The sequence below is a fragment of the Lathyrus oleraceus genome, chromosome 5 (assembly GCF_024323335.1).
Source record: "Lathyrus oleraceus cultivar Zhongwan6 chromosome 5, CAAS_Psat_ZW6_1.0, whole genome shotgun sequence".
Classification (NCBI taxonomy): Eukaryota; Viridiplantae; Streptophyta; class Magnoliopsida; order Fabales; family Fabaceae; genus Lathyrus; species Lathyrus oleraceus.
The window spans coordinates 598,942,327-598,952,807 of record NC_066583.1 but is presented as its reverse complement, the minus strand read 5'-3'; the positions used below and the strand labels follow the sequence as shown (position 1 = coordinate 598,952,807).

At 41.3% G+C, this 10,481-nt stretch overlaps 1 protein-coding gene across 1 annotated transcript; it reads left to right on the top strand.

The window, feature by feature from the left end:
• Positions 1–8,212: 8,212 nt before the first annotated feature.
• LOC127082315 (uncharacterized) lies at positions 8,213–10,196 on the top strand. The gene is made up of 2 exons (XM_051022554.1): positions 8,213–9,197; positions 9,280–10,196. The coding sequence occupies exons 1-2, from the start codon at positions 8,213–8,215 to the stop codon at positions 10,194–10,196; spliced, it is 1,902 nt and encodes a 633-aa protein (XP_050878511.1).
• The last annotated feature ends 285 nt before the right edge of the window (positions 10,197–10,481 follow it).

The window sequence follows — 10,481 nt, the reverse complement described above, 5'->3', positions numbered from 1 at the left end:
TAGATGTAGTTTATCATGCTAGGCTCGGTTTGTGAAACGGTGGACTATAGGTTGAGAAATCCGAACTCGAAGCTTTGACGCGAAACCTTCTTTCGATCGATCTGTGCGGTAGGATAGGAATTAGGAGTTTCCTTTGGCATATTGGTGTTGTACGTAGGATAACCTTTCCAACGGTATACGGTTTGTTGGATTTGATGAAGGAAAGTCCGAAACCGTTGTTGCCGTTGAAGAGCATAAGCTGTGCGAAGATGATGACGAATTTCTGGAATTTTCTGCGTTTTGATCCATCGAACTACAGTACCGCGTTCAAATTGTGTTCGCGCGCCAGCACATAAATGCCAAGTGACGTCGTTTTAGCCTTGGCAACATAATTACTGTTATGCCATTTCATCCAATTATTTAATTTAACCATCCTAATTAAATCCAATAATTATGAAATAAATATTTCACAACTTCATAAAATCATAAAATGATCAATAATAATCCAAATAAATCCAGACTTTTTTTGATAATCTTCATTTTTTCTCTACTTTTTATAGAATCAAAAAATAAAATGTTGCTTGGTAGAAAAATTAATTGCCATAGAAGTCTTTACAATGTGTACAAATTTCACATGTCTCACCATTTTAATTATGAAATCACCATGCATAATCCAAATTAAATGAAATTTTAGGAGTAGAATCTTGACTCATTTCTGGAATTTTTGACATAGGTTTTGTAATTTTTGGACCTCTGGTCTTTTAGCTATGATTTATTGAACTTGAGGATGATAAAATGTGACACCTTGTGATATACTGAATTCTCTGAATTTTTTGCCATGCTTCCCCTTGGCCTATGGCCTTAATTTTTTGCATGTAGCACCATTAACATGTTAACATTCACTGTGTTTTTTTGTGGATTTTTACAATCCATTTCCTAATTGATTAGGATTTTTACCTTCTGCCTATCATTTTTGGACCTAGCTTGTGTAACCTTTTGTATATATGTTGCCAAATCCACATCCTTAACCCTATGGACATGAAACTTGGTAGGGTAGTTCCTAACACATTAAGCTATCATTTGGCTTTGGTCCTACTAATTTCCCATTTACCATCACTGCTTACCATTTAATTGAAGTTGGTGCATATTTTGTAACCTCATTTGATTGTGTTTTTGCATGCTTAGACATGTTGAATTAATTCCCATAGTTCCACTAATCCAAATTGCTTGAAAATTGACATGTAGCTTGTTGAATGTCCTCTGTTTATGATATAATTTTTGTGGAATTTACTGTGTTGTTTTGATATTTTTTTTTGATGTGATCTTGCTGGTTGCTCATATGTGGTTTAACATTGCTCACTTTGCCTTACATGTTGCATAGATTGAGATGTGTACATATTTTGGATATGGGACCAATTGGGATCCCTTTGTTGTTGAAATAGCTTGACTTTGATCATGAATTGGCTGCTGTTTTAGGATTTTTCCTTCTTTTGGATCCTAGGCTAGTCCTAGTGGTCTTATTACTTACATTTGAAGTTGTTTTTGGCTTTTCAGGTTAAGGAGTTAATGATTAAAGGAATTGTTTCACATTTGGGATTATCTTACTTGACTTGTAAACTAATGTGGCTGTTTTGTAGGATGTTGGTTCATGTTGAGCTTTGTGCTATGCACATTATTGTTTGATTATGATTGTACATTGTTGATTATTGTATTGTCGTTTGATTTCGAATGGGATGCTGATCGTGTTGGATTGTTTTCAGGTACCCTTTAGTTGCTCAGTTCTCTTAAGAACTTGCATTGCTTTGCTTATAAGCAATTGGCATTGAGGTATAGAACCTTCTTCTTCATGTAGTCTGGAGACCCAGTCTGTTATTTGACCGGGCAAACTGTCTGAAGTCCTCCTTAAGAGGCAATGCTTGTGTATGTTTATATTTGTCCTAAGCAGGAAAAGTCCTCATTTGAGGCAATTGGTGGAAGGTAGGGATAAGCAATCTATCCCCCACTATTCTGTGTGTCTTCTCCTTGCTCCCATTACATGGTTGTAGCATTGAGATCCAAACCCAAGATCTATCGAGTCTAATTGGGGAAAGAGTTCCATCTTTCTGAACTCCCCCACATTCTTATATTTACATGCTCTCTCGGACCTGAGATAGAAGCAATGAGGCACACCCCTCATATCCTTTCATCTGCTTCACCTTAGCCCCTCAATGGCAAGGTTAAGAGCGACACTTACCTCTTACAGTGGACTTTCATAGTCAAACCCTTTTGCTTGAGCCTCATTGAATGGTTATAGAGTGTGCTACTTGAATTTATGTGATTGATTACTTGATTCATTTATACATGATTACTTGATTGCCATTGTGCATTTACTATCATTGATTGCCGTTGTGCATTTATCATCTTTGTTTGCCATTAGTGCATGATCATTTCTTTTGTCCTTGTGACATTGATGTTTTCCCATTGAGGACAATTGTAAGTCCATATTGATTGGCTTTTGTTCCTATGACATGGAAGAGATAGAGTGTAAGACCTCATTGGTCACTCATATCTTCTTTGCTCTTTGTTTGAGCATTGTTGTTGTATGTGAGGATTCATTGTAAGTCCCTGTGATGTGGCATTTGTATTCCTAGGATCATACTGTGGAGGTTAACATAAGTCCAGATAGATTGGCAGTTGACTTCCCTGTTTTGTTTGTTGTTTTATTCGGATGGAGATTAGTGTAAGTCCATAGAGTGGCTTCTGATATCCTTACTTGTTTTAGGAGACAGGTATAAGACCATTGAGTGGCATCCAGTATCCGCTTTTATTGACTTTCATCTGTTCATATCATTGCTCATTTGTAGCCTATTCCTAAGGACCCACTTGAATCATCTTCTATATGATTTCAAGAGGCGGACCCTCCTAAGAAGTTTTACATTCACTCTTCCATTATCCATTCATCCCATTGTGTCCTACCTTTTCACACATACTTTTAAAAAACTTGAAATAAGTGTTGTGCAAACATTCTCACCTCTTTCCAAATTAGAAACTTGGACCTTAAGTCCATGATTTTCCAAAACTCCATTTTTGTAAATACTTCATTTTGAATTGACTTTAATCATACTTTGACCACATTTTGTAAATAATCCAAATAACTTCACCCATTCAAATGATTTTGTGGCTTTGTCCATGTTTGTTAAGTTTTCATACATTAGCTATAGGTTTGATTTACCCTAGTTGGTTGATATTAATCTCACCTATTTGTCCTTAGTAGATGAATTGTAAGTCTTCCTTGCCTATTATAGGGTTAACCCCTCTCTGGCAAGTGGAAGCTTTTCTCACATGGTGGACGTGTTGTTTCATAAGGTTGAGTTTTCTCCCGTGGGTAACGTAAGACCTTAGAGCTTGTGTTTTAAAATTGAATCCACTAACTTTTGGAAATTTTTTAGCCGAACTACGGCGTTTTGATCCTTACCTTTGATGGAAGGTACGTAGGCAACGGGTTCATCCGTTCGAACACAAAAATAATTAACATGTACATTCTTTTCTCATCATCCCAATCATGCTTGCACAATACTTATGTCATGACAAATAATAATTTTCAAACAACAAAGTGTGAAAAGGGCTCCCTAGGAGTACCTAGGACGCATTGGGTGCCTAACACCTTCCCTCTGCGTAATTTACCCCTTACCCCGATCTCTGATCTTTTCATTAGTTTTCTACGTGTAAAACTTCTTAGGTTTTTGTTCGCTTTTTAACCAGTCCTTAGGATAAATAAAAGTGCGGTGGCGACTCTATATTCATTGTATACATTGCTTATGATTTAATCAATAGATCATATAGTAACGAATACACCGCTACACTTCCCTTTGGGGATAAATAAATTTTGATGGCGACTTTGTTGTATGTTTGAGCGTGTGACACGTTCGGGTATATTTCCGCTAGCTTCAGTTGGCGACTCTGCTGGGGACACTTCGCTACTTGGAGTGCTTCCTAGTCTCTAAAAGGAGTCGAGCCTAGTTTAGGTTGTTCCCTCGCTAGTTCTAGGTGCTTACCTTTATAGATTTACTCGCTTTTATTTATCGTGTTCCTTATTCACTTTATATTATGGATATTATTTGTTGTGCTATTGTTGGGATGAGAGAGACTACATGAGAGGAAAGCTCTGTAACCGAGCTTAGTATACACATAGGTTAGACTCGTGGATAGTCATGTACGCCTGTGTTTCGCGCATTGGGTCATCATGAGAACCACACCCAGACTAGATTCACTTGGAAGTACTTTTTTGTCCTGTGAGTATTCACTGCGGTAGGGTATTTACATTTCGAGTCGATGACTATGGGAGACCTTTTAGGGACCACCTTAGAGCATAGTCCACACGTGTGAGGGGGATATGGGTTTTTATTGCAGGAAACCATAAACTCTACCTACCTTGATACTCATGTTACGTCAAACCTTTGAACTTACAACATGTGGCACATCCAGATTGTTCAGAACATACCAGAGTTTTGAATCCACGTGACTTATATCATCCCATCATTACATTATCATTCATCATGACAAAATTTTGGCATATGCATTTCTTTTCCAAGAATCCAAGAGTCCAGTTTGTCTACCAAGCATTCAAAGCGAATCATGAATCCCGAGAGAAAGAACATTCACAATTACAAGTTCGTGGAACCTCAGTTGGTTGTCTTGAGAGAACTTAGGGGATGTTTAGATCTGGGACACAAAGATGATTTCAAGGCGTCTTATGGTAACCTCTTGGGCATTCTGAAGACCGAAGTCAACATCACTGATGTGCACACTCTGGTGCAATTCTACGATCCTCCACTTTACATTCCAAGATTACCAGTTGGCACCTACATTGGAAGAGTATTCACACATTTTGGGTATTAGGATCAAGAACCAAGTGCCTTATGTTCGCACTAAGGAACTTCCCAAATATCAAGACCTTGTTAAAGCTCTCCACATAGGGAAGAAGGAAGTGGAATTAAACTTGAAACCTAAGGGTGGAATTCATGGCTTCACCTCTAATTTTCTAGTGGACAAAGCTATTGCCTTCACCGAAGTTGGGAGTTGGACGACCTTCAACGCCAATCTAGGTCTACTTATCTATGTGATCATATTGTTTCCAAATATGGAGGAATTCGTAAATCTGGCTGCTATTCATATCTTCCTAACTTAGAATCCTATTCCTACTCTTCTCGTTGATACTTACTACTCCATCCATGTGAGGACTCAGAAGAAGAAAGGAAATATCACCCGTTGTGCCCCTTTGCTGTATAGATGGTTTATTTTGCATCTACCTAGCAAAGGCCCTTTCATTGAGAACAAAGACAACTTGAAGTGGTCCCAACGGATCATGTCCTTGAACTCCGAAGACATCTCTTGGTACTCTCGAATCTACGACGGTGTCAAGCTTATCCTCAACTGTGGAGATTTTTCTAATGTACCTTTTCTTGGTACAAAAGGGGGAATCAATTACAATCTCAGGTTAGCACTACGACAACTGGGATACCCTATGGTGGACAAGCCTGATCTCAAGAGTGTAGAAGGTTTCGTTTTATATGAAGGGGTCGAAGAGCCATAACTAGTAAAGAAGATTGTCAAGGCCTGGGGAGAAATTTGTCCTCAAGGAAAAGTAGAGATGGGTAAGAAGAATTGCATTGCCAAGGAAGCTTACACCAGATGGGTCAAAGACAGAGTTAGTGAGATTTTGTTGCCATTTCTGCCTGAACCGTCCATGAATGTCAAACCTCTTGAACCAGTGATCCATCAAAATTCTGAAGTTGATGAATTGAAAAAAGTTATCAAGACCATAGAGAAAGAGAATGCGGATCTCAAATCTAGACTTGGTAAGACCTCCTTGGAGAAAGAAACTTTGAAGTTCAATCTGAATTAGAAGAGAGATAAAGTTTGTCAAGCAGATGATGAGGCGCAAACAGAGGTATTCAAAAGAATCAAAGTGGGTGACACACTCAAAGGGACTTATGCCAGTTTGATATCTAAGAAGAAGAAATTAGCCGAAACTTAATACCGGGCTAGCAAAGCGGAGCTCGATCACATGTAACAAACCAAGAAATTCCAAAGGCTGCTAGAAACTTGCAAGAAAGAGTTGAAGGATGAGCAAAGCCGCACCAAGCAGCTAGAAGTCACTCTTTGCTAGAATTAGTACGAGCTGAACTAGACACTAGAAGAGATTCGCGAGCTAAAAGAGCAATCACATGAGAACCTGGAAGACACCAGCCTACTGCCACAAGTGAATGGACATCCTGAAGATCTCCCTAACCGAGAGAAAACAGTTGTGGGCAGCGTTCTGAGCGAACTTGATCACGACTTACCACCTGAAGGGAGTGCAATATTGGGAAAGTGGGGCGCGCGCCTGTCCCCAAAGTCTCATGCTTGTTACGAAGAGTTGTTATCAAGATGTTTCTAATTACTGTCTTTAACTTTGATTTGTAATTCACTCCTTCTCACTAGATTGATGTCTGATAGGGTCGATTTTGATACTCTTGTAGCCCAGTGGGCAGTTCCTTGATATGTACTTGTATTTCGCCTTCTCGATATTGAATAAAAGAGTTTTCTGGCTATTGGCTTCATAAATTGTCTCTCTTTATGCTTTATATTTTCTCATGTTAGATAAACCAACTCACAGATTCCTTGGTATTGTTTTCCTTTACAAAAAATGAACATAACGTAAAAATAAATGTACACATCAATATTTTCGCATATATACATGCATTCTTGCATTTATTTGTCATAAGCCGCCAGAAAACAAAATGCTTACTCTCGCCATTTTTCCACATCAACAACGAAGACTTGTCATCAATACTTTACGCGCTCTAACAAATCAAGGATAATGACTGATTACGAAGTTAACAATGTTGATATCCGCGAATCCCTCGCCCAGGTTCAAGGTGAGATGAATCTCTTCAGGGGAAACATGGAGACCATCCTAGAAATTATCCAAACTCAGAGGGCTCCTACCTCTACTGCTGCCAACGTCACCCATGCTAATGGGGTGACCAATCCTACTATTGTTGGCCCTACCATCGAAACTCCGGTGAAGACTGTTGTGCCAACCACTGGGAACCGTCAACTGGTCCCTGCTGACCTAAATAGGCTTGCTGCTTCCTACCCTTGGGGAATGCCCCACACTTTGTTGCTCATCTCGCCAATGAGGGGGCTTTCTTCCCTCACCCGATTCTCTCTGCTTCTGTTGCTGCTGGAAACACTGGTTTCCCGTGGGGTGTCCCCGCTGTCCAAACTCCTCTGGTCGATGCCGCCAATCCGGAGACTAACCAAGGTCAGGTCCCTGAAGATACCCCTGACGATGAGGATGACTATCGAGGCCCGCGCCTCCATTTTCAGATCCCCGCTCAGACTTCTCAACCTGAGAGCACAAGTCAGTTCCCGGTCCTTCCATTTGGTTATCCTGGGGCAACCTTCATGCCCATCCTGACTTACGCACCTACCAATCATGCACTCCAGCATGTGCAGACAGGGGCACCTCAGGCCCCCATTGCTCAAGCTGGAGGACAATATCCTCAGATGGTTCACGCTTCCCAAATCGTGCCTCCGGGTTTCTCTTACCCGCCTCAAATGTGGCTTAGCCCAAACATGCCCACACAGATCTCTCCAGAAACTTCCCGACTGGCCAGTTAGGTCGCTCCTCCCGCTGTTGATCCGGCCAGACCTGCGGATTATCAGCTCTTAGACGACAAAATAAGGGCCATCAAGGGTTTCTCCGCCTTCAGCGTAGACGCTCGAGACCTCTGTTTGGTCCCGAATGTGGTACTCCCGCAGAAATTCAAGGTGGTTGACCTCCCAAAATACAAAGGCCTCGGTTGTCCTCGCAGTCACATTACCATGTACTGCCAGAAAATGGCCTCGTACATCGATAATGACAACCTTCTGATCCATTGCTTCTAGGATAGCCTGTCTGGGGCTTCCCTGGATTGGTACATGGGTTTGGAACGCACAAAGATCCGGTCATGGAGAGACCTATCCGCGGCACTCTTGAAAAAATATAAGTACAACCTTGACATGGCTCCGAAAAGGCTTCAATTACAAAATCAGTCATAAAGATCTAATGAAACCTTCAAAGAGTATGCTCAACGTTGGCGCGAAATGGCGTCTAGGGTCCGACCAACATTATTTGACAACGAATTGGTAGATATCTTCATGGGTACACTGCAAGGGTTGTATTATGAGAAGATGATTGGCAGTTCGTCAATTTTTTTTTGCTGATATGGTAACCATTGGGAAGTGTGTAGAGAATGGGCTGAAATCGGGGAAGATCACAAACACGACCACTCCACAGATAACAAACAAGAGGCCGCATGGGGGCTTCGTGAAAAAGAAGGAGGGGGAAGCAAACGTTGTGACGACGAGTGTTCGCCTCCAATATCAATTTCCGATGGCCCCTATGTCGTATTACCCGTATCTATACGTCGCCGCAGCTCAATATCAACAACCGTCATTCCAGTACCAACTGCAGAAAGGTAATCAACAATCAACACCTGCTCAGAGAAGTCTGAATCATCAATGTAACTGTGACAACAAAGGAAAAAGTCGAGGTCATAATAATAGGAGAAATTTTGGTAATCGTCCCCAATTTGATAAGATCCTGGTACCGTATGCAAAGCTGGTGCATTTGATCCACGTGGGGGCTATCGTACCAAGAGAACTCCCAACAGCCTTTCCTCTCTTTAATCATAGTCACAATCCTAATGCCACATGTGCTTTCCACATAGGGTATATAGGACACTCCACTGAGGACCGTTGGGCTCTCAAAAAGAGGATCCAAGAGTTAATTGATCAAGAGATCATGTCTTTCTCTGAGGAAAAGCCCAATGTGAAGACTAATCCCTTGCCAAACCACGGTGGCGCAGCAATTAACACTGTGATCAAAGAAGAAAATGTCGAATCTATACTAAGGGATGAAGAGGCGAAGACTTCGATGTCAGTTGTGTTACAGAGGCTTGAACGTTTTGGGTTTCTAGAAGGTGTACATGATGATTGTGCAGTATGTGAGTTTGATCCGGACAATTGCGACAAGCTGAGGGGTTGTGTGCAAGAACTGACGGATCAAGGTTTAATACAGTTCTCCAAGTCTAAAGCAGCAGAAGAGGTGGCAGTAATTGAACCAATAATAATTGTGTACAAAAAAAGAAGGTTGAAGCTCCTCCCAAGAGGACTCAGCCGATTCATTCCCGCGTTCCCACTCTGTTCCCGTATCAGAATACCAAGGCAGTGCCTTGGAATTATGAGACTACAGCGTATTTGGGAGGAAAGAAATTTGTATTCCTGACACAGAAATCGCCAATATTGCTGGAACGGGAGGCATGAATCGGAGTGGCTGTGTATTCGCTCCAAAATACACTCATAGGGTGTCTCTAGCACCCACAATTATCCCGCCTAAGGAGAAGGTCATTCCTACTTCGACTCCGCAAGTAGGGGCAACTTTACCTGCCACTCTGAGCATGATGAATGCTCCAGTGCTGACGAAGGTTATTAACAATAAAGTTGTAGAATCTGAAACGTCTAAGGGTAAAGGGCCGATGGTTGAGAAAGAACAAGTTGAAGATCACAAGAAGAGCATCACTTTTGAGGAAAGCCAAGAATTACTCAAATTGATCAAGAAAAGTGATTTCAAAATTGTTGACCAGTTGAATCAGACTCCCTCCAAAATATCAATTTTGTCCTTGCTATTGAGTTCCGAGGCTCATCGCAAGGCATTGCTGAAAGTTCTAAATGCCGCTCATGTGATGCAAGATATCACGGTCGATCAATTTGACGACGTGGTTGGTAATATCACTGCTAGTAGGTATTTGGGATTTAATGAAGCAGAGCTACCTCCTGAGGGAAATTCCCACAACAAAGCACTACATATTTCAGTCACATGCACTAACTCTCTCCTATCTCGAGTCCTCGTTGACACTGGTTCTTCGCTTAATGTATTGCCAAAATCCATATTAAGCCAATTGCAGTTTAAGGGGCCCAAGATGAGGTCCATCACACTGATCGTTCGAGCTTTCGATGGTTCGCGAAGGCATCTTATTGGGGAAGTCGATTTGCCTATCTATGTTGGACCCCACGAGTTCAGCATCACCTTCCAAGTCATGGATATCAACCCAACTTACAGTTGTTTGTTGGGCAAACCATGGATTCACGCCGCTGGGGCAGTCACCTCTACATTGCACCAAAGGTTGAAGTACTTGATTGATGATTAGCTTGTTCAGGGCCACCGAAATTCCTTTGCACACACTAATGTTGCTAATATATCCCCAGGCAATGAACGAACTGATGTTGGGCTCAGACGCAACCCATGTGCTGTTTACACCCCCTTTGTTTTTGGAACAGGCATCCTGTGACAAAAATCTGATTTGGGCTCATCTGCAGCCCATTAGGCAAATCCAGTTTTACACCTCCGGTTTCAATTCACACCTCCTTGCCAATTTCATTTCTTTTTCTTTTTATTTGTTTTGCATTTTAATATTAGATTGATATTAGGATAA

Bases quoted from the DNA above. Each gene is read 5' to 3' on its own strand.
- LOC127082315 (XM_051022554.1), top strand. From the start codon at position 8,213: ATGGTAACCATTGGGAAGTGTGTAGAGAATGGGCTGAAATCGGGGAAG. The intron at 9,198-9,279 runs GTATCAGAATAC...TTCCTGACACAG, and splicing joins CGCGTTCCCACTCTGTTCCC to AAATCGCCAATATTGCTGGA.